At 38.0% G+C, this 24,248-nt stretch overlaps 1 protein-coding gene across 1 annotated transcript; it reads left to right on the top strand.

Annotated features, from left to right (window-relative positions):
- Positions 1-8,475: 8,475 nt before the first annotated feature.
- Positions 8,476-10,003, top strand: LOC113074879 (zinc finger protein 271-like). Its single transcript, XM_026247604.1, has 2 exons — positions 8,476-8,875; positions 9,044-10,003. The coding sequence occupies exons 1-2, from the start codon at positions 8,626-8,628 to the stop codon at positions 9,895-9,897; spliced, it is 1,104 nt and encodes a 367-aa protein (XP_026103389.1). The 5' UTR covers positions 8,476-8,625; the 3' UTR covers positions 9,898-10,003.
- The last annotated feature ends 14,245 nt before the right edge of the window (positions 10,004-24,248 follow it).

A 24,248-nucleotide genomic window follows, 5' to 3' on the forward strand; every position in this document is an offset into this window, starting at 1 on the left:
TCCATCGTTGGACTTCGATCTCAGGCTTCAGAGGATCCGCCAGAGCGACTGCGCCTTCTGATCCGAGGTTGCTGTGTGCCCTAAACAATTTTTACGCCAGGTGTGAGGTGGTGGATTCCTATCTTCAGATATAAATCTCAGGTGACTGTTTCGCCTCCTTCTCCCTTTCTGCTGACGGTATTTCTTTCTTCAGTCTCTCTGGACGCTGAAGATCTTTCAATGTTAAAAAGCCTCTTTCACGAACATTGATTTTATTGCTTTTATTAGGCCCCCCCTCTGCTGTTAATGAGACCCTATCGACTTTAATTGAAGTGTTGTCTAAGTTAAATAATTCCAAAATATCTTATTTGGTGATTTAAATTGGGATTGGCTCAGCGACAAATCAGATAATTTTAAGTCGGCTTGTAATTCTCTAAATTTAGTACAACTCATTGATAGCCCCACCAGATTTAATCCATCTAAGCCTAATAGTGACACTCTGTTAGATGTCATTCTCACTAACAGGGCTCATAAGTATATAGCAATAGGTGTGTTTGTAAATGATCAAAGTGATCATTGTGCAATAGGATGTGTTAGAAAAACCAAATTACCTAAACTTAAGGGTCTCACTGTTTCTAGACACTATTTTAAACATTTTTCAGAGCAGGCATTTTTATCTGACTTGGCAAGACTGAACTGGGATCATGTTGCATTGATTCCTACTCTTGATGAAGCTGTTGATTTTTTTCAGCAACAGTTTCTATTGATTGCCAATAAACACAATCCTTTTAAAAAGCATAGAATAAAGAATAGGGACAATCCTTGGTTTTCTCAAGAACTAGCCCAGTTAATTCATTTAAGAAATAAACAGTGGTCCCTTGCAAGGAGGTCCAGCAGTAATGTAGATTGGCAACGTTTTAGAACTTTGAGAAATAAATGTACCTCAGCTATTCGGGCCTCTAAATCAAATTATTATCTTAATGCAACTACTGATAACTTTAACAATTCTTCTAAATTCTGGAAAACAATTAAATTATTGCAGAACAAAAAAGTTTCAGACTTTCCCCAGAAATTGATCATTGGAAATGTAACCATCACAGATAAAAGTGACATTTTAAATGCCTTTAATGCACACTTTGAGAAGGCAGGTCATCTATTTGATCAGCAGTTTCCATCAATTTCAAGGGATGATTCAACACATTTTTTGCCACCTAGTACATTTTCTATCTCTGATTTGTCATTTGATTTTGAAGCCCTACAAGTTCAAGATGTTATGAAATTATTAAATTCTATAGACTCAAAAAAGGCGCCTGGACCTGATGGTCCAGATCCCTTTTTGTTAAAGGTGGATGCACTGGTTATAGCTGAGCCTATTACTCATATTTTTAATATGTCATTAAGTTCTAATCAGATCCCAGCAATCTGGAAGCAAGCTTACATTACTCCCCTATTCAAGTCTGGTGATCGATTTGACATGAATAATTTTAGACTCATCTCTAATCTTCCTGTTCTTTCTAAAATATTGGAATCTTTAGTTGCTACCCAACTTGAATCACATTTGCACTCACATAATATTTTAAATGAAATGCAATCCGGGTTCCTGTCGGGGCACAGTACAATATCCGCCACTTTAAAAGTAATGGATGACATCAAAGAGGCCATGGACAGTAAACTTAGCTGTGTTTCTCTGTTCATAGACCTCACAAAGGTGTTTGATACTGTGGACCATCCATTATTGGTTAATACCCTGCTGAGAGCTGGCATTGGATGTAATGCAGTCAAATGGTTCCATAGCTATTTGACCAATCGTTCACAAATGGTCAAATATGGCAACGATTTGTCAAACCCAGTCCTTGTAACTAAGGGTGTTCCACAGGGTTCTGTTTTGGGTCCCTTGCTTTTCCTAGTTTATATTAATAATGTTTGTGATAATCTTAATTTTTGTAAATATCACCTTTATGCAGATGATTCTGTATTCCTGTGCCCCCACAGCTAAATTAGCTTTTTCAAATCTACAAGCAGATTTCAATACCCTACAACATGCCCTGAAAGATTTGAAGCTGTTGTTAAACCCACATAAAACTAAAATTATGGTCTTTCAAACTGGGCGAACAAAGCTACCATCTTTCTCCATCAAGTCACTAGATGGAATTTGCATCCAGTCTGTAGATTATTACAAATATCTGGGATTTTGGATGTATAAAAACCTAAACTTTAAATATCATGTTGATTTTCTTGCAAAGAAATTAAAATTCACATTGGGTTTTCTGTACAGACTAAAGTCCTGTTTTTCCTTGGCTTCAAGAAAACGTTTATTTGTTAGCCTTTTTCTGTCACAGATTGATTATGGGGATACTATTTACAGATTTGCCTCTCTGTCCACCTTGTCCAAACCTGACCCCCTTTATCACTCTGCTCTCAGATTCATCACAAATTCTACTTTTAAGACACATCATTGTTTACTTTACAGTTTGGTTTTGCGCAGGCTTGAACATTGTTATATTTTAATTTACAAAGTTATTTTAGGAAAACTTCCAAAATATTTATATAGGAAAATTGTATCATTTCAAAGCTCCTACAATCTCAGGTCATATAAATGGTTACAGTTTAAAGTGCCGGCTATTAGAACAGAGGTTGGAAAGCTAAGCCTGTTCTATTATGGCCCCTGGTCCTGGAGTGAAGTGCAGACTAAACTTAAACTACAATCCCTCATCTCTTTAGGTGATTTTAAACATAGAATAAAAGAATTGGTCATTGCTAAGTGCAGATGTTTTGACAATTCCACTTCCACTTAAATGTATTATTAATATGATTTTATTAATGTTGTTTCTTTGAACAGTATTATATAGGGTATTAGGTAATACCTAATTGTTTATGCTGCTGTATTCTTTGTTGTATCTATTGATGATGTTGGTTTTGTCTGTGGGTTGTTATCTGTTTAATCCTGCTATCTGACCCTGTCTTGGCTAGGTCTCACTTGTAAAAGAGGTTTTAACCTCAATGTGACTTTCCTAGTTAAATAAAGGTTAAATAAAAAAATAAAAATTTCCTACCTGTGACAATACAATGGGGAAAATGTTGGAATTGTTGGAATTTATATTAAGACCCCGCTATTGTTGGGTTAATAACTTCATCTACTCAGAAGCTAGATTGTTAACTGTCTTTATTAAATTAACTCTCAATGAACAGAAAATAACCCTGGCTGGCACCGCTTGGCACAGCTGCTGTTGTTCTGGAGCATATGCAGCAAAAATATCTAAGATAAATTAGCCGTTTATTCTTAAACCAATCAGCGAGCTCGAATAGTGGAAGCATAGTTACGGTTTAATATTTATTTTTTCTTATTTAATTATATAGGAAATTATTTTATTGTCTTTTATTATTATATAAGTTATTTTATTATAATTTTTACATTTGAACAATAACATTATTTCTTTTAATAGAAATTGGTGGCTCACATGCAATACTATGGCCCAAAGGTTGAAAACCACTGTATTAAAGGGTTAGTTCACAGAAAAATGAAAATGACGTCATTAATAACTCGCCCTCATGTCGTTCCAAACCCGTAAGACCTCCGTTCATCTTCGGGACACAGTTTAAGATATTTTAGATTTAGTCCAAGAGCTTTAAGTCCCTCCATTGGAACTGTGTGTACAGTATACTGTCCATGTCTAGAAAGGTAAGAAAAACATCTTCAAAGTAGTCCATGTGACATCAGAGGGTCAGTTAGAATTTTTTGAAGCATCGAAAATACATTTTGGTCCAAAAATAGCAAAAACTATTTTATATATAAAAACGACTTTATTCATCATTGTCTTCTCTTCCGTTGCTGTTGTGAGAGAGAGTTCAAAACAAAGCAGTGTAGTGATATTTGGTTCGCAAACTAATCATTCGATGTAAACAGATCTTTTTGAAGCAGTTCACCAAATCGAACTGAATAGTTTAAAACGGTTCACGTCTCCAATAAGCATTAATCCGCGAATGACTTAAGCTGTTAACTTTTTTAATGTGGCTGACAACTCCATCTGAGTTAAAGTAAACCAATATCTCTGAGTAATTCATTTACTAAAACGGTACACTGACTGAACTGCTGTGAAGAGAGAACTAATGATGAACACCGAGCCGAGCCAGATAATGAACAAAAGATTGACTCATTCTCGAGGCAAAAATCGTTTCTGTCAGACATGTCCGATTCGAGAACCGAGGAGCTGATGATACTGCGCATGTGTGATTCAGCGTGAAGAAAACCGACACACAGAGTGTCTGAACCAAACTGATTCCTTTGGTGATTGATTCTGAACTGATTCTGTGATAGTGTTATGAGCGCGGGTAAACCGAAGTCTTGAATTGAGGTAATCATCGCCAATGACACCATTACGTTGAGCGCAAAACAACTGGTGAACCGTTTTCTTCTTCAATTTTATTGAATCAAACTGTCTGAAAGACTTACTGGTGATCTGAAAACCGATGCAACCGGTTCTTGATTCAAGAACGAATCACTCTTTTGTTCGTTATCTGGCTTGTGTTAAGATATGGCTTCTTTTTTGAACTATAGAGTTTTGGCTGGCAGCGGCGAATGGCACGGTGGATTGTGTTCACCGAAAATGTTTTCTGGAAGTATTCCTGAGCCCATGTTGTGATTTCCATTACAGTAGCATTCCTGTATGTGATGCAGAGCCATGTAAGGGCCCGAAGATCACGGGCATCCAGTATGGTTTTCCAGCCTTGACTCTTACGCACAGAGATTGTTCCAGATTCTCGGAATCTTTGGACGATATTATTCACTGTAGATGATGATAACTTTAAACTCTTTTTAATTTTTTTCTCTGAGAAACTCCTTTCTGATATTGATCCACTATTTTTGCCGCAGCATTGGGGGAATTGGTGATCCTCTGCCCATCTTGACTTCTGAGAAACACTTCCACTCTGAGAGGCTCTTTTTATACCCAATCATGTTGCCAATTGACCTAATAAGTTGCAAATTGGTCCTCCAGCTGTTCCTTTATGTACATTTAACTTTATGTAAAATGTAAGTTTATGAGATTTGTAAATTATTCCATTTCTATTTTGCTCACAATTTGTACAGAGTCCAAACTTTTTTGGAATCGGGTTTGTTTACAGTTTGAACATTAACACTGCACTGTGCTTACATACAGGTAAATTAAACGCTTAGTTTAAATTAAAATGTGTCTAACAAAAGTAACTGTTCTGTACTTAAATGTAAAAAAAAACATATTCAAAGATTAAATTAAAATGTATTACCACTAATTAAGATTTAATTTAGTGTTTCCCCTGCGTAACCACTAGATGTGGCCTGACACTTTTAAAACCACTGCTTTAAACAATGCTAATTTATTTTTAAATTCCTTTCATTAATTTATTTAAATTGTACCGACATTGGCAATTATATGTTTCAGAAAACACTTAGACTATTAGAAGACTATTATAAGAATAAAAACATATGACACACCTAATAAAAAAAAAATTAACAGGCAAATATAAATAAATCGGGACCGGCCGAACAGTTACAACGAGCAGCAGCTCACCGCCAGCCACTTAACTCCCAGAAAGACTATAATAATGTTCATATTTTCAGATTGGAGAAAGCCGCGAACCGTTTCATTATCAAGTTTCCTGGATGACAACAAGAATAACCAAGCATGATCTAAGTAATAAATTAAAACAACCAATAGGAATTGTTTCAGCGTGATAAAGCAGCGAAATGTATTACTTTGTATTGTTGTTAATGATGATAATATTAGCATATACCTTTCGATTTTAGAATAAGTATCATGATTAAAATATTGTAAAATTCTATTAAAAATAGAATAATTTAAGTTTACAAACCTTTTTCAACCATTTAGCATTAAACATTTTTGAACTTTTTTTCAACATTAAAGCAACTGACCATATTTCAGCCATATTTCAAGGTCGGTCATGTGCCGGCTGGGAGTGCTCTTAAAAAAAATATGCATCACAGACAGAGTGTGTGAATCTGGAGTTATGTAGGCATATGCCCAGTCTGTTCTGTTCTCGGTAGGTGCGTTGCATACTGATTGTTTTGGACAGCATACTGCGGAAAGTCAGGGCCACGGAAAATCGTGCTATAAACGCGTTTCCAGGAGGTTCCCTGATAAAAAAATTGCTTTCCGTTTAAGTTTTATGGCATGGTTGCCTTGGTAAAATTGGCATTTTAGTGGCTAAATATCACGTTATTGGTATTGTTGCTTCGACCCGCGGACATGAAAAACAACCACAGACTTGGTCAAGTCTGCGGTTGCTTTTCATGTCCGCGGTTCGAAGCAACCCCAATACCAAATAACGTGATAATTAGCCACTGAAAGGAGAATTTTACCAAGACAACCATGCCTAAAAAAACTTACATTTTAACTCCAGGAAGCAATTTTTTTTATCTGGGAACCTCCTGGAATCGTGATTAGTTTTGGACTAGTTTTGAGAAGCAACAGGGCAGGATTTGTTGTGAAAACCTGGCAACCCTGATCTGAACAGACGTGCTGGAGATAATACTTCTAATTAAAGGAGCGTCTTTACTGACGAGATGTGCAGGAAAATCACATTTGATTTTTTTGCACAGCCCTAGAAAACATATTCCAGTTTAATTAGCTTCCCCAGATGCACAATGTAAATTGTGAATTGCATACACTGAATAAGTTGTCAGAATGCACTTTCTGTACCTGTTTTGCGCTGCTTGAGTTATATATACATATTCATTTAATAATAACCAGTAAATGATCATTTAGTCTAGAGTTTTCTTTATTATTTAAATGCAAACAAAAATATATCGAGGTATATATCGAATATCGTACAAATGTTGACAAAAACAAGATACAGATATATATATTTTGTATACATTGCTTGTTTGTTTGTGTGTATGTATATATACATTTAATGGCTGCTACACGACAACGCGCTCTTCTCATACATGACAGATTAACTCTTTCTTGGCATTACAAATAAAGTAAAGACAGAATATTAACAAGGCGGCAGAGCGAACTTAGCATCCACAGTGGTTCTCACATAGACCTTCTATTAAAGACTGATCATTATAACGCACACTAGAAGGACTATGTGAGAACCACTATGGATCATAAGTTCGCTCTGCAGCCTTTTTATTATTTTCATGCACACCGTACTATAATGTGATGAATGGAAAATACAGAGTTTTGGCCGTTACAAAGTCTCCATCCACAAACAGACGTACATCGTCTGCAGATATAAGGTATTTCATTGCACTTTAACAAGTAATCTGAATGACCTACATATGTGCACTATTTTAAACGAGACCTCACTAACTGAGTTTAATGCCACAGTTATGTTAGAATGCATCTCATTCTTGTTTCTTTGTCACAGGACGAGTGATATGACAGTTGTGTCCGACTATATATATGAACTTGGCTGTTTTAAATACAGTATTTTTATATTTAACGTTAGTTTCAGTATGTTTTAAAGTATAATTTTTCAATTATTGGTGATTCCATGGGCTCTGTCGCGCGAACCTGCGTGGTTTAAAACACCAGAAAAAAGAGTTTCTCTCTTGCTCCACCCAAGCACAATAAGATTGTGTATTGTCGATCTCACGGACTGGCGATATGACAATTTGAAAAATGACCATATCACCCAACACTAATATATATATATATATATATATATATATATATATATATATATATATATATGTGACAAAAGTGAGTATATAAATATATATATGCCTTCAGATTAAGACAGTGTTTGAGAGAAAATAGGCTTTTTGTGTTCACATGAAAAGTGACCAAAAGTTTGGACACACCTTCTCAGTCAAAGAGTTTTCTTTATTTTCATGACTATGGAAATTGTATATTCACACTGAAGGCATCAAAATTATGAATTAACACGTGGAATTATATATGGAATTATAAACATAACATAAAAGTGCGAAACAACTGAAAATATGTCATATTCTAGGTTCTTCAAAGTAGCCACCTTTTGCTTTGATTACTGCTTTGCACACTCTTGGCATTCTCTTGATGAGCTTCTAGAGGTAGTCACCTGAAATGGTCTTCCAACAGTCTTGAAGGAGTTCCCCGAGAGATGCTAGGCACTTGTTGGCCCTTTTGCCTTCTGTCTGCGGTCCAGCTCACCCCTAAACCATCTCGAAATAAAGAAAACTCTTTCAATGAGAAGGTGTGTCCAAACTTTTGGTCTGTACTGTATGTGTGTGTATATATATATATATATATATATATATATATATATATATATATATATATTTTTTTTTTAAAGCATCATTGTTCTTTTCTGTCAGTTTGACCCCAGGGTCTTTAAGCTGTATAAAACAATAACTAAATAAATTTTACTTGGGCTGTGATGGTGGCAGATTTTTACCACTTTATCACCATCACAGCCGTAGACAAGACTGTTCAGCTTTTAACAATATACCAATTTTTTATTTTAGAGTTCATTGAAGAAAAAGAGGAAAATGAAGAATACAGTGAAGTTGAGGAGAAAAATAATGTCAAAACTGGTGGGAAAACTTTGAGTTGCTCTCAAACCAAACAGAAAGATTTAAAGAAAAAAAGAGTTAAGGTATCTTTCACCTGCACTCAGGGTGGAAAGAGTTTCACATGTAAATCAAATCTTAAGCATAACATGAGAGTTCATACTGGAGAGAAACCATTCACTTTCAATCAGTGCAGGAAGATTTTCAAACAATCATCAAACCTTAAGGATCACATGAACATCCACACTGGAGAGAAACCTTACAAGTGTTCACACTGTGACAAGAGATTCAGTGTGTCATCGAGTCTGAAAACACATGAGAGGATCCACACTGGAGAGAAACCTTACAAGTGTTCACACTGTGACAAGAGATTCAGTCAGTCAGGAAATCTGAAAACACATGAGAGCACTCACACAGGAGAGAAACCTTACAAGTGTTCACACTGTGACAAGGGATTCGCAGTGTCAACAGAGCTGAAAACACATGAGATGATTCACAGTGGAGAGAAACCTTACAAGTGTTCACACTGTGACAAGAGATTCATTCGGTCAGCAGGTCTGAAAAAACATGAGAGGATCCACACTGGAGAGAAACCTTACATGTGTTCACACTGTGACAAGAGATTCAGTCGGTCAGCAGGTCTGAAAAAACATGAGAGGATCCACACTGGAGAGAAACCTTTTAAGTGTTCACACTGTGACAAGGGATTCAGTGATTCGACACATCTGAAAACACATGAGAGGATCCACACTGGAGAGAAACCTTACAAGTGTTCACACTGTTTCAAGAGATTCAATCATTTATCAAGTCTGAAAAAACATGAGAGGATCCACACTGGAGAGAAACCTTACAAGTGTTCACACTGTGACAAGAGATTCTGTGTGTCATCAAGTCTGAAAACTCATGAGAGGATCCACACTGGAGAGAAACCTTACAAGTGTTCACACTGTGACAAGAGATTCGGTGTGTCATCAAGTCTGAAAACTCATGAGAGGATCCACACTGGAGAGAAACCTTACAAGTGTTCACACTGTGAAAAGAGATTCTGTGTGTCAACAGAGCTGAAAACACATGAGAGGATCCACACTGGAGAGAAACCTTACAAGTGTTCACACTGTTTCAAGAGATTCAATCATTTATCAAGTCTGAAAACACATGAGAGAATCCACACTGGAGAGAAACCTTACAAGTGTTCACACTGTGACAAGAGATTCGGTGTGTCATCAAGTCTGAAAACTCATGAGAGGATTCACACTGGAGAGAAACCTTACAAGTGTTTAATCTGTGACAGGAAATTCAGTGATTCATCGAGTCTGAAAAAACATGAGAGGATTCACACTGGAGAGAAAGCACATCACCGCAATGTACGTGGGAAGTGTTCCATTGAGTCATCTGTTATACACAAAAACCAACCACAGTAAGGCCCCGTACACGCAGAGACGCATTTAACTGTATATGTAAATATTTTGTATGGTATATGCGTTTCGTCCAGACGGATCCGGCATTCGGGGCAGTCAAAACCCTATTTTTTTTTTCTTTTTTTTTAAACCAGGTCCCAGAGTGGATAAATCTGAAAATGACACCTTTTGTGTTTTTCTGTACTGCCAATCCATATGTTTTGTAAAACAATGATGTCATCACCCCACGTCTTGACCATATTCAGACACCGCTACGTCATTTAACACCAACAACATGGGCAAGGAACTCGACCGGAAGTTGAAGTCGGGTGGGGGCTGCCATCTTTTAGCAGAACTTCACTTGCGTTAGCATTCCCATTGACTCCCATTCATTTTGGCGTCACTTTGACAGCGAATAACTTTACATCTGAGGCGTTTAAAGACTCTGTTTGTCCATTATTTATTTCTAAAGATACACGACAATGTATAAAGGGCTCCATTACCTTCTATGTTACATTATGGCCCCGTATAAACAGTTTTTGTAAAAAATAGGCTAACGATTGCGTCATACCCACTCGGCTCTCTGTCGCATTACCGTACAGACAGGAGGAGAAGCTCGCAGGCAAATAACTTAATATGGCGTACTGTCGTTACATTTTAAAATGCTATACAAAATAATTAATCAGAATACTTACTCCTGCTCACTCACGACAAGGAACTCCCCGCTCAAGCTCGCGGTCTCTGCAAGATTAACGATGGCAGTTTGCACGCACAGCTACTAGAAGATTTACATCTGCCAGACAGGTTACTGACGTCGTCAAGCTTCGTTTGAGTCTGCGCGTCAGAAACGGAAGTGCTAAAAAACGCTAAAACTGGGCTTCATTTGTCTCAATTGAGTTCCAATGGGGTCGCTGTGTCCATTTCTTTTACTGTCTATGGTTTGTGCTCATGCTGCAGAAGCTACTGAGTCTGTAAGCTTGACTAAACTTACTAGTAGAGCAGCACGATATTGGAAAACAACTCACATCGCGATGATTTTTCTGATTATTAGGAACACCATAGTAATACTGTGTTTGACCCCCTTTCGCCTTCAGAACTGCCTTAATTCTACATGGCATTGATTTAACAAGGTGCTGAAAGCATTCTTTAGAAATGTTGGCCCATATAAGCTCCCGTTCCACCACATCGCAAAGATGCTCTATTGAATTGAGATCTGGTGACTGGGGGGGGGCCATTTTAGTACAGCGAACTCATTTTCATGTTCAAGAAACCAATTTGAAATGATTTGAACTTTGTGACATGGTGCATTATCCTGCTGGAAGTAGAAAACATCCCCCACACCATTACACCAACACCAGCAGCCTGCACAGTGGAAACAAGGCATGATGGATCCATGTTCTCATTCTGTTTATGCCAAATTCTGACTCTACCATCCGAATGTCTCAACAGAAATCGACACTCATCAGACCAGGCAACATTTTTCCAGTCTTCAACTGTCCAATTTTGGTGAGCTTGTGCAAATTGTAGCCTCTTTTTCCCATTTGTAGTGGAGATGAGTGGTACCCGGTGGGGTCTTCTGCTGTTGTAGCTCATCCGCCTCAAGGTTGTGCGTGTTGTTGCTTCACAAATGTTTTGCTGCATACCTTGTTTGTAACAAGTGGTTATTTAGGTCAAAGTTGCTCTTCTATCAGCTTGAATCAGTCGGCCCATTCTCCTCTGACCTCTAGCATCAACAAGGCATTTTCGCCCACAGGACTGCGCATACTGGATGTTTTTCCCTTTTCACACCATTCTTTGTAAACCCTAGAAATGGATGTGCGTTAAAATCCCAGCAACTGAGCAGATTGTGAAATACTCAGACCGGCCCGTCTGGCACCAACAACCATGCCACGCTCAAAATTGCTTAAATCACCTTTCTTTCCCATTCTGACATTCAGTTTGGAGTTCAGGAGATCCTCTTGACTAGGACCACACCCTTAAATGCATTGAAGCAACTGCCATGTGATTGTGGATTACAGATTTGCTCCCGCGAGATCCGATGCAACAGAGAGCGGCGCTGGACAAGACTTCTGTGTGTGTGTGTGTGTGTGTGTGCAGGATACAAGAAAACAAAATGATTCATGGGACTCCACAAATTAGAAATATCTAAACATAACATTTGTTAAAAAAGGTTACATTTCTTCCTTTTAATATTCCTTTAATAAAGCAAGTTTGCCGTTATTGTTGCTGTTTTCATTTCAAATAAATAAAACATTGAACCTCAAACTAAGCATTTGTTTTAAAAGAGGGAAAATATCTTATTTATTTTGGTTACAATATCAATTTTTGTCATTTTGTTCAATATCAACTTTGGTCAAGAAAAGTAAAAAGCCTATAAAGGTGCTGTAGGGAACTTTTGTAAAAAAAAAAAAAAAAAATTTTTTTACATATTTATTAAACCTGTCATTATGTCCTGACAGTAGAATATCATACAGATAATCTGTGAAAAAAATCAAGCTCCTCTGGCTCCTCCCAGTGTCCTAATGCCATTTGCAGAAACTCCGTCGCTCCCGGTAAAAAATAACCAATCAGAGCTGCGGCCCGTAACTTTGTTTGTGTAAAAAATGTAGAAAAATGTATATATTAAGCGAGAACACCATGAATCCATTTTCCAAACCGTGTTTTTGGCTTGTCCTGAATCACTAGGGTGCACCTTAACAAGTGTTTATATTCTGACTATTTTAGATTGCTTCGGGGATACCGCGCCGGAGTAACCCAGTACCTTTGTGATTCTTCATAGACATAAACAGAGAGAAGTAGATCTGGCTATGATGTTCTTCCGCAAGACGCAAACAGTTCAGTTTATTAACCGCTACAGCGTCAAAAGTTCCCTACCGCAGCTTTAAATGTCAATGAGAATTTGTACCATTGTACTATTTTATAGCATGTTTTAATTAATGGGCTAACAATGAACCACAAACTACTATAGTTTTAAAGAAAGGGGAAATAAAGAGTCTTTTAATAACATGTTTTAGCCTGTTTCGTTATTAATAAAAATAGGCTAATAATGAGCCACAAACTAAGCATTCGTTTGAAGTAAGAGGAAAATGTAGATTCATTATGCATATTTTTATTGTGTGTTAACAGATTTGTGAGATTCGGATGAACTGAGATGTATTTTAGAGATTATAAATGCAGTGCTCTGCTGGCATTCCACCAAACCATATAAACCATGCACACAGCAGCCACTTGCTTTAGTTAAGAATAACTGTTCTACTCCAAAACTAGTCCAATCGCGTTTGCAGGAGGTCAGTCCGCGCTCAGCTGGTGTCGAATCACAACACAGGAACCGCTGACCCAATCAGAACTCGTTACGTATTTCTGAAGGAGGGACTTTATAGAACAAGGAAGACATCAGCCCGTTTTTATGACAGTGAAAACAGAGGTATACAGATAGGTGAATTGTGTGAAAAATACTGTTTTTTACAAGTGAAACATGAACGCATGTTATATTGCACACTGTAAACACAATCAAAGCTTCAAAAAAGCGCGTACAATGGGACCTTTAATTATGTCTTTACTGTGTGACCAAATATTTAGCAGTTCAGCTGTTTGATCGTTCTGGTGCCTTGTGCACATATTCATTGGAAACAGCAGCCATTCTCTGACCACACACCAATGTGTCCCTGAGCGAGACACTTAACCCCTAGCTGCTCAGAGGGATATATATTGTACATAATATTGCAATATATTGCACATATATTGCAATTGTAAGTCGCTTTGGATAAAACCGTCAGCTAAATGAATAAATGTAAATGCCTTTTCCGTTTCTTCCTCCAAAAGTCTATGGCAGCCCATAGAACCGATTGCAGGAATGTTGTGAGATTTGGCACACTGATAGAGGGAAGTCCCAACATTAACCATAACAAATTTGAAGTCTCTAACTCCAACTCAAGTGCCACCACTTGTCCAAAGTTTCAATGTTTCTATGCTAATAACTTTTGAACCGTAAGCCAACTTACTAATTGTTATAATAGAACAATTAACACGTACATTACATTATACATGTTGTTTATGGTAAATGCTGTTTGATTGACCACAATGTTGTTTGATCCCAATTGTAGAAAAATGTCTACTTAAAAAATGCCAGGTTCCTTGTATTTTTTGCATTATAGAGTATGTGGAGAGTCTGCTAAGACTGTTTTTTGAGGAGGTGGTCATCAATCCTTGCCCATACCAAGAGCAGATTAATCAACTGGAGGTTCCAGACCACTTATGTGCTGCCTTTGACAAGCCTGACCTACAGGAATCTGAAGTCAGACCCTGGTCCCGTTTTACACAGATGGAGTAGGAGCAGGTTTAGATCGAGTGTGTATGTGTGTGTGTGTGTGTGTGTGTGTGTGAGTGAGAGAGTGTGTGTGAGTGTGTCTGTGGTAGAGAGAGTGTGTGTGTGTGTGAGAGAGAGAGTGTGTGTGTGTAATTTTTTGTGTTAAAATTAATCTTTAAGATGTAATAAATGAAACATCAAATGTAATTAAAGTCCTTTGTCATTATTTATTACATACAGTTGTACATGCATATCACTTGCTATTGTGGATGTAGTGAAGGTAGCTTGAAGCCGGTGTATCTCTCTGATGTGAATGTGGATCTTATTTTAACAACAACACATGATGGGAGGACAACACGTATTTTTCTTCCCAAGTAGCCCCAACACCATCTGACAAAGGTCCTGTAGGCAGTGTGACGGTATCGCCTAAAGACAAAAAAAGGAAACTAGATAATAATGCATTGTTTGCAGAACAGAAACTGACTGTTGCAGATATGATTATTCTCTTACTCTTCGATAGTAAACACATCTTGGTCATAGTCGCCATAATACTGGACCAAGGATGCGTATTCAACTTGAAGAACCCATGGGTTCAAGCAGACCGCTTCAAAACCTGGGTGTTGAGTCATGCATCCAGGTTGCAGTTCTGCTTCTGCACATTTATCAACAATCTATATAAAAAATAATGTAACAATTTTGTAGTTTTAGTATTTTACTATTAGTAATTTATTCTAGACTGTAGTATATTTTATGTAATGTATTAACACATAGGCACTGTATTACAAATGTTAAGGTTTTTTGAAGTCAGAGTTGGCTATCTTCAGTTCTACTCTGCTGCTGTGTCATTTATAGGCTGATTAATAACATGATACCCATTCTCTGCACTTCTTTTACAAACCTGCCTAACCTCCCTACAACATAGTCTTTCAGGACCAGTGGCCATGTGCTCGCAGTAGCCACAGGAGCACCTGAATGAAAAGCATAGTACAGTTTAAGTTGACAAATTAAAGTTGTGGTTTAATCGTGGTAAGCTTTATTATCTGTCAATTATAGATGTAGGCAACTATTCTAGACAAGCTACAACATTCAAAAACATTGGTTGCAGCAGTAATGGCAAATAAAAATAGTTTTATAATTACAATTAGTGTTACCATTGGGACACATCGAGATGCTCACGAGTGTGAACTTGCTCCTGAGCCGCCACGTCCAGGTGACCGTTTGAACTCTCCGCATATAACGGCTCAAACATGTAAGGTCTGATTCCCGTGACGAAATGATCCTCCGTGTGTTCCTGTTCTTCATCTTCCTCCTCCTCCTGCTGCAAACTAAATTGCGGTGATTCCGGTGGCGAGTAATCCTCAACAACCGATTGTAAACTTGCGTTTAGATCTGCCTCCATTTTTTTAATTAAACACCTACTTATCTAGATCCAATCAGGTGCTAGTTGGAAAATAAGCCACGCCCACTATTTTCCTCATTTATTATTCCGTTTCTCTCGGAAATACGTCACAACACTGGAGAAAAGTCGTTTACAACTTCCGTTTCACGGGGACTTTAAGTTTAGGGTATTGGGTAGGATTATGGATGTCATGCATTATATGTACTTTATAAGCACTAATAAACAGCCAATATGTTAATAACAGATATGCTAATAAGCAACTAGTTATTAGTGTGAATTGGACTCTATACTAAAGTGTTACCGAAGTTTCAATAACAATATACAATACTATACCATTCAAAAGCTTGTTGTAAATAATATAAATGTGACAAATAGAGATAACTCTAACAAATGTAAAAACAATGTAGTTCTTTCAATTTATTCCCCCTAAAAAAACCTGAAAAATATTCTCCGCTCTTTTCAACATTAATAATAATAATAATGATGATGATGATAATAAATTGTTTGGTTTTTTTTGGTAGAAAATAAGATTGTTAAAAGGATTTCTGAAGGATTTTGTGACTGGAGTAAGGATGCCTAAAAATTTGTTTGAAAGTCAGCTTTGATTGTTCCTAATAAACTGTTTAACTGCTCCCCCAAGTGGATATTAAATTATGTTGTGGGATAATTAAATATATTCTTAATAAACTACAAACATAAAATTATATAGATTTATTTTATTCTCACATTCTTTCTTGTAACTCATCACTCAGTGGCACAGCTGAATGAGAGGCTCATTATGCAGCTCATTATGCGGCCCTTTGTCTTCTCAGGTGTAAATCACAATGATATTCATGATAGTTGACGCCTACTCGCATATGACTTTTACCGACAAAAAGTGTCTTAGAAAATTTCAATCAATATATTGTTTTCTGTGAGTGAGTAAACAAGATGATTTTCACATAATTTAGAAAGAAAAATTCTAGGCTACAAGCTCCAGTTCTCAACAATTCCGGGAACCAATGTTATGTATGTGTTTTATGGCCTTATTTAAGTGATTTAACATTTTTAGTTTTTCACTAACCATGCATAAATTTTTTTTCTCAAAAATACAATTATGTACATGCATGCATTTAACATATGTGCTGATTACAGTGATATTAGACTTTACCCGTTAAGATATTTATAAGAAACTGAAAAAAGCAAAAATATCAGGGCCTGACAAAACTTCTCCAGGCCCCAAAAATACCCTTAGACTCCAGAGGGTTAATGGTTAATTAGACTTATTAAAATGCTACTAACTTTTTATTGCATTAGGTTATTGCAATGAAACTGGTCTCAAAACATTCCCTGGCTTATGCCGACAACATAAATACTAAATATGCCAGAGTAAGCTGAACTTCCTGTCCGCCATTTAGATTTTTGTTGAAAACCTGCTTTTTCAAACTCCTCATCAACTGTTGGTCCAATTTTCACAAAATTGAATCAGATGATCTTCAGACTGTGCTGACAAAAAGTTATGGATTTTGTGTCAATAGACAAAACTTTTTGCATACCACCGCGACGAATTTGAGGCATGATGCCAAAATGACACTTTCATGCTGCTTATTATTATTCTTCCGACTTGGGGCCTATGGCAGCCCATAGAACCAATTGCGGGAAAGATGTAATGGTTTGAGATTCTGATAGAGGACAGTCCCAACATTAAATACACCAATTTTAATGTGTCTGTCATTCCCTCTAGCGCCACCACCTGTCCAAAGTTTTACTTATATGTTGCTAATAACTTTTGGACCGTCCCGTCAATCTACACAATTCTTTTTTCCTCTGATTCCTGAGCTCATGCCGATTTAATACAAAAAGGCATCATTTTCCGTCATTAAAATATAACCACCATTTAGAATTTTTTGAAAAAACTACTTTTTCGAACTCGTCCTAGACAATTTGTCCAATTTGCACGAAAATTGAACCAGATCATGTTCAGGCAGTGCTGACAAAAAGTTATGGAATTCAAATTGATTCGTCAAACCGTTTTTGGTAAACGCTCGAACAAATTTTACTTAGTGGTTGCAAAAACAGTTGTAAGGTTGTATCTCCGCAACGCTTTATCATAATCATACCAAACTTGGTACATGTCATAACAAGCATGACCTGAGGCATCACGCAGCGCCACCTACTGGTCTGGAGACATGAAAAATGGCTATTTTTGCTTATAACTTCTGAACAGTTTGTCCAAAAATCATAAAAGGTCTTGTTAGATTCAGGGCAACATTCCGAGTTGACTGATATCCAATCTTACCATATCGGTCATTTTGACTATTGGCCATTTTGAATTTTGTGCTAAAATGCTGTATTTTCAGAACGCATCAACAGATTGTTACAACACATGGTATGGATCATCAGCACAATGTCCTGAAGAAGCGTGAGAAGTTTCGACCACCTAGTGTTGAATTGTTTTTCAAACGCTTATAACTTTGGGTGTGGTTGACTTATTTTCACGAGACTCATCTAATTTGAATCATGAAATCTTGCCAAGTCCTACGATACCAAACATGCTAGGTTTTGCCTTACGGTTTGTGTAGCGTTGTGATTTAGCGCTTAAAAAACATTTGGCTATATCTTCAAAACCGCTTGTCCGATCAAGACGAAACCACCTTCAGAAGTTTGAAAACATAGGTCAATAGCTAGAAACCATTGCCAAAATGCGAAAATATTGATAGTAAGGGGTAGTAAAATTCAATCAAAGTCATGTGTCAGTCATTTTTACGTGTTTTTTCATATGTCTATAACTCTGAAGTCAATTGAGATATTTTCACCAAAATTGACACACATATGTATGGGCTCACTCTGAGGACACTTAAAAAAATGGTGGGACTGAGCCTCTTGGTGGCGCTATAATAGAACAAAACATGAAATTCCCATTGACTTCAATACAGTTTTGTGAAATAAAATGCTATACTAAACAAATGCATTGGAGTGATATTACAAAAATCAGAATGTGCCACCAGCACCATCCCCTGAAGGTACCCATAATATTTTTGAAAAGTTATAACAAAATTTCCAAAAAGGCTAATAACTTTTGAATAAATCTGGCTATGGAAATGCCACTGGTCTTAATAGATTGATTGGGTCAAGCCGAGAACATAGATACCAAGTTTTCTTTATGTAGCCAAGTGAAGAAATTTAACAAAACGTAACGTTGAGCATAAATTGGTTGCGGGTCCTTTAAGAAACTGTGTTTGCAACACTTGCTTTGCGGCACTCCCGCATGTATCGCATGTGAACGTTTTTCAGAGTGAGCAGAGCATCATAAGCAAACGGGTGCTCAAGTTTGGTGCCATTATCTTGATTTTGGCAAGGTAAATGTACATTCTTGCAGGAGTTGTGAACAAATTGCATAAAGTGTGTATATGAACATAGCATGCTACTCATTAATGTTTCATGGATCGCATTTTAGGACGTTTATGGATTTGCATGTGTGAGGTGGATCGGGTTTGATCACATTTTGGGACACGTGCAAAGACTGGGTATGTACAGTGAATGTTACTGAAGTTTTATTTTCCTTATTTAAAGCCAGTGTATTTTCCTGTCGTTGAATCTGTTTACATTGAATGTTGGAATTCATGTTAGCAACAATTATGAGTGTACTTAAAACATATCATACTTTGATAAAATTATTAGAATGTATTAAAAGATTGTGTTTTTTGGTACTCATGTATTTCATGAAAACGGTGGAGTTTACTGGTGGGCTAATGTGCTGTTATTGTTATTCAATATTAGGCTCTACCGTATTTAATTTCATTTTATTTTATTTTACTCCATTTCATTTCACTCAAGGGTGATTCAGAAATACAAAAATTACCCATATTTGTACTCTGAACTTTTAAAGTTTGAGACTATTTCTGGATTGTATTTCTCACATTTTGAAATCAGTGCTTGATCTTTTGTTTTTTTGTCAAATGAGCACAACAGAGTCCTAAGATTTACTTTATTTTATGATTGTTTTTCATCAGTACTTACTCCCATCGATCGTTGTCCTTCTGAGAGACAGCTGTCAGAATAAAAACCCATAAAATATACTTTTTTGTATTGTGTGGCGTTTCCTTCTAATCCATAGGCCACATTTTGGTACCAGGAGTGGGGTATCTGACTGTTGGGAGTCTATAGTTTTTTTTTTTATGTCTTGAAATACGGTAGAGCTGAAGATAGGTGCTTGTGGAACACGGAGTGAAGGCAAACTTTCTCGGTGCGGTTGTCCAGCGAACAGACGTCAGCCGGCTGGAGGTGACAATACTGCTAAGCGAGAGGAAGAAGAGTGCCTTATCCATTGTGGTCTGCATCGTGCTTTCCGAGGAGACACCTATCAAGAGACTGTCTAAAAAGGAAGAGGGGTGTATTCTATGAGGAGCTGAGAACATATCCTTTGACTCCCAAATAATAACGAACTGATTAAGAGACTATTTTTTGTCCAAAGCAACTGTTTCCATTTTGTTAAACTGAAGAAAATTGTATACTGCAACAATGTCACAATCAGATGATGTTGCTCCACTTTTACCAGCTGATGAGTATTGTGATGAACAGGGTGCAAGTAGTGGTAGGCATGACATGTACGTACAAATTCAAGAACTTAATAGAAAGCATGAGGAAACTATGGCAGCAATTGCTAACTTAAGTAGAGAGCCAACCAGGTCTTACATTTATGTACCAAGAGAACGTCACATACAACCATTCAGTGGTGATTTGAACAAAGATGGGAGATTTGTTGACGAGTTTATTGAAGAGGTAGAGAGGGTGATGCATGCTAGAAGTCAGACTATGGAAGACCAGTTAGACTTTGTCCTCTCACTTCTTAAAGGGGCAGCTTTAGAGGAGGTCAGATTGCGAATGGGGAATGATGCAAAACATCCATGTGACATTTTTGAATATCTGAGAGAAGCTTTCAGAGAAAAGCGCAGTGTATCTCAGCTATTGCAAACATTCTATAGCCGTAAACAATTAGAAGGGGAGGATATTCGTGCCTACTCCCATGCACTGTCCCAGATTCTGAACTCTATTCAGAAAAAATCAGCAAATGCTGTTGCAAATGTGAGCATGGCAATTCGAGATCAATTTATTGAGGGCATTAGAGACGCTAGCCTTAGGAGAGACCTTCGAAAGCTGGTTAGAGACAAGCCAGAGTCAACACTTATTGAAGTGCGAGATGAAGCTCTCACGTGGTCTTTAGAAGATCCCAAGCCTCGTGTCCCAAAAGTAATCAGCAATCATAGTGTTGTATCTGAGACCGTTGAAGCCCAATGTGCTGCTGTTGCACCTGAAACCAAAACAGTTAGTCTTGAAGAAGTTTTGAAAATTGTAGCAGAACAAGGAAGAGCTATAGGAGAGCTAACCCAAGCTGTGGAGAAACTCACCACAAAGTGCTTCAAGTCAGAGCCTGTAACCCAAAGCAACCCCAATGTGCAGCCAAGGTTTACAGATGATGGGCAGCCAATTTGTTTCCGGTGTAATGGTGTAGGACACATCGCTAAGAGGTGCATGAGAAGAAACAAACAGGCTGTTACAGACCAAGCTGCTAGCTCTGGGCCCCAGGGAAACACCCGCCCTCGGTTGCTGTGAGCCAGGCAATGCGAGGGCAGTCAGTTGGCTCAACTAGTGTAGATACTAGTCGTGATAGACTACTTGAACGTGCTGTTGGAAAATGTCCTATTGCTAATCTCAAAATAAATGGGGTGAGTGCCACTTGTCTGCTGGATACAGGAAGTCAAGTCAGCACTATTTCTGAGAGTTTTTTCAGGGAACACCTGTGTGGTGAGGATAAAGATATGCTCTCAACATCAGGATGGCTGAAAATAACTGCGGCCAATGGTTTGGACATACCTTATCTCGGTTACCTTGAGTTGAAAGTTGAAACCATGGGTATTGTCCTCTCTGAATGTGGCTTCCTTGTAGTCAGAGACACACTGAACTCCCCTCTTGTACCAGCACTAATTGGCATGAATATTATCAGCAGATGCAGACAACTGGTACATGCAGAGTTTGACACCACCCTTGGTGGGAAATTGCAGTCTAATTGGAGAGAGGCATTTCAACAACTGCACCATGCAAGTAGCCAAGAGAGAAGGACAGCCGTTTGTTTAGCTGGAAAAGACATGGTACACATACCTGCTTCTTCAGTTGCGACTGTGCTGGCTAAACGCACAAAACATATGTCACATGATGACTCATTTGACTACCTACTAGAGCCACTGAATATACCATTACCAGGTGGATTAATTGTTGTTCCCTGTCTGGTGGCCGGAGGGAAACAGTTGTTTCCTGTGCAAGTGGTGAATCTTTCCCCAGAAGACATCTGGTTGCGGGCCCGAACCAGGCTTGGGACTGTAACTCACATTGAGAGTTTGAAATTGAATGAGACATGTGAGGTTAAGTTCCAACGAATTTCAGCTGATACTGAGGAAATAACTGTTAACACCAAAAGTGATCAGGTATTGGAGAACAGCTCAAAAGAGTTCCTCAGTAAGCTGCATATCGGTGGTACCCTTGAGCAGCAAACAGAGCTGAGTAATTTGTTGATGCAGTATTCTGATGTGTTCGCACTCGAGGATGAAGATCTTGGTTTCACTGATAAGGTGCAACATGAGATCCATGTAACCGATGATATTCCAGTGACACAGCCTTACAGGCGTATACCACCCACCAGTGATGGAGTACTCGAGTCCTGGACTCGGACTCGAGTCCGACTCGAGTCACTATTCTTTGGACTCGAGTCCGACTCGAGACTCCATTCTCTGGACTCGTGACTCGACTTGGACTCGCGGACTGATGACTCGGACTTGGACTCGGACTCGAGAATATATAAAATCGGACTTGAGCATTCATCACGTTGTTTTTGACTAAATATATGTTATTTAAAAAAATTATATAAGGTGTTACACTTTTCCTGTTTCGTGCCCAAGACCGGCCGATATCTAGTTTTTCCCCCTCACAAAACACTGCTACGGCTCGCTCTCTTTGCTTGACAACACACTCACTGACGTCAATCACTTTACGCTAGTGCTTTATTCGCGGGCTAAATGTTCACATTTGAAGAAATGCAGAAAAATGTGCCCCGAATCGTGGACTTTGCCTACACGAATTACATCTAATGCTGGAAAGAGCAGCGCTAAATGTTGTGTGTGCAATCGCACAATTGAGGAAAAGACTGGGACCACTTCAAATTTTAACAGACACCTGTCACGGATGCACCCTGAAAAGTAAGTAAAATCCTTTTCCATTGGCTAACGTTAGCTTTTTAAAAAAAATATTATTGACTAATGCATATATGATAATAAACAGAAGAATAGGGTTGGGCGATGTTTGAAAATTTGGCATCAGACGTCGACGATGTCTAATGTCTGGTTCAGATACATAACATTGTTTTTGTCTGTTGATAATTTACTAGTCAATGTGTCAGATCAGATTACATTATTGTTTTGTCTGTCGCCATAGTCACTGTGTCAGATGCAATTTTGATTCCTAAAATCCTGTTGTGTTGTGTTGTGGACAAGAATCATCTCAGACTAAGGGGCCGTTCACATATCGCGCCTAAAAACGCGTGGAAAACGCTTGGCGCGCCGCTTTCTCCTTTCCAAAGCGCTTGGGCAGTTGCGCTCCTGAGGCATCTGCCGTTGCTAAGCAACCATGACCTGCTCTCTCCATGAAGACGGAAATTTCAGCAAAGGATAAATGAATTTGCAGCACTAAAAATAGCTTGAAGTAGCTCTGCTAGTAAATTTATTTCAAAATGGCAATATACAGCGATGATCAGCTGTTCCTTCATCTTTGCTGAGCTTTCAAAGTTGTTACAGGAAAGGATGAAGCTGATTGGTTAGTTCTTGTCACATGACCCGCGGTGCGCTTGCGGCTCTCTGAAAAGTGAGATGTTTTAACTCAGTGCGGTGCGGACGCGCCTGGAAAAAACGAGCGCTCCGCAACCGTGTCGCTTCCATTATTTAGCGGTCATACCGCTCGCCTACATTGGAAATAACGAACTTGAGCGTGCAAAAGACGCGATATGCGAACGGCCCCTTACGTTACATGTTGCTTTCTGACCAGTCGCGTGCTGTCAAACACACACATTCACTTGAACACATAAAAACACTCACGCTAAATCACTCGGTCACTCACACACAAACGCGCTCTCTCGCTCTCTCTCGCTCTCACTCTCTTTCTCTCACTCACACACACTCTCTCTCTCTCGGCATATCGTATTGATTTTTAAGTTTAAAGTATCTTTAAAATACCGTGTCCTGTAAAATGCACGTTTCTTTCTGTAATACAGTGTTAAAGAATTAGTTAACACAAAATTGAAAATTTCCTAATAATTTACTCCTCTCAATGCCATCAAGGATATCCATGGCTTTTGTTCTTCAGTGTAAAATAAATTATGTTTTTTAAGGAAAACATTTCAGGATGTTTTCTTCATATAATGGACTTCAATGCCTACCAACTCAGTTGGTTGCTATTGTTTCCTCAAAAAACCTAAAATCTTTTCCACTGAAGAAAGACATGGATATCTTAGATGACATCGGGGTAAGTAAATTATTAGGAAATTTTCATTTTGAGGTGAACTAATCCTTTAATGTTCCTTATTAAAAAAATATTAAACAATTAAATAAATATAATCGTGCCACAGCTAGTTAACAATGATTTGAA

This window comes from Carassius auratus, unplaced genomic scaffold (genome assembly GCF_003368295.1).
Source record: "Carassius auratus strain Wakin unplaced genomic scaffold, ASM336829v1 scaf_tig00015585, whole genome shotgun sequence".
NCBI lineage: Eukaryota > Metazoa > Chordata > Actinopteri > Cypriniformes > Cyprinidae > Carassius > Carassius auratus.

Bases quoted from the DNA above. Each gene is read 5' to 3' on its own strand.
- LOC113074879 (XM_026247604.1), top strand. From the start codon at position 8,626: ATGAGAGTTCATACTGGAGAGAAACCATTCACTTTCAATCAGTGCAGG. The intron at 8,876-9,043 runs ATGAGAGCACTC...GTCTGAAAAAAC, and splicing joins GTCAGGAAATCTGAAAACAC to ATGAGAGGATCCACACTGGA.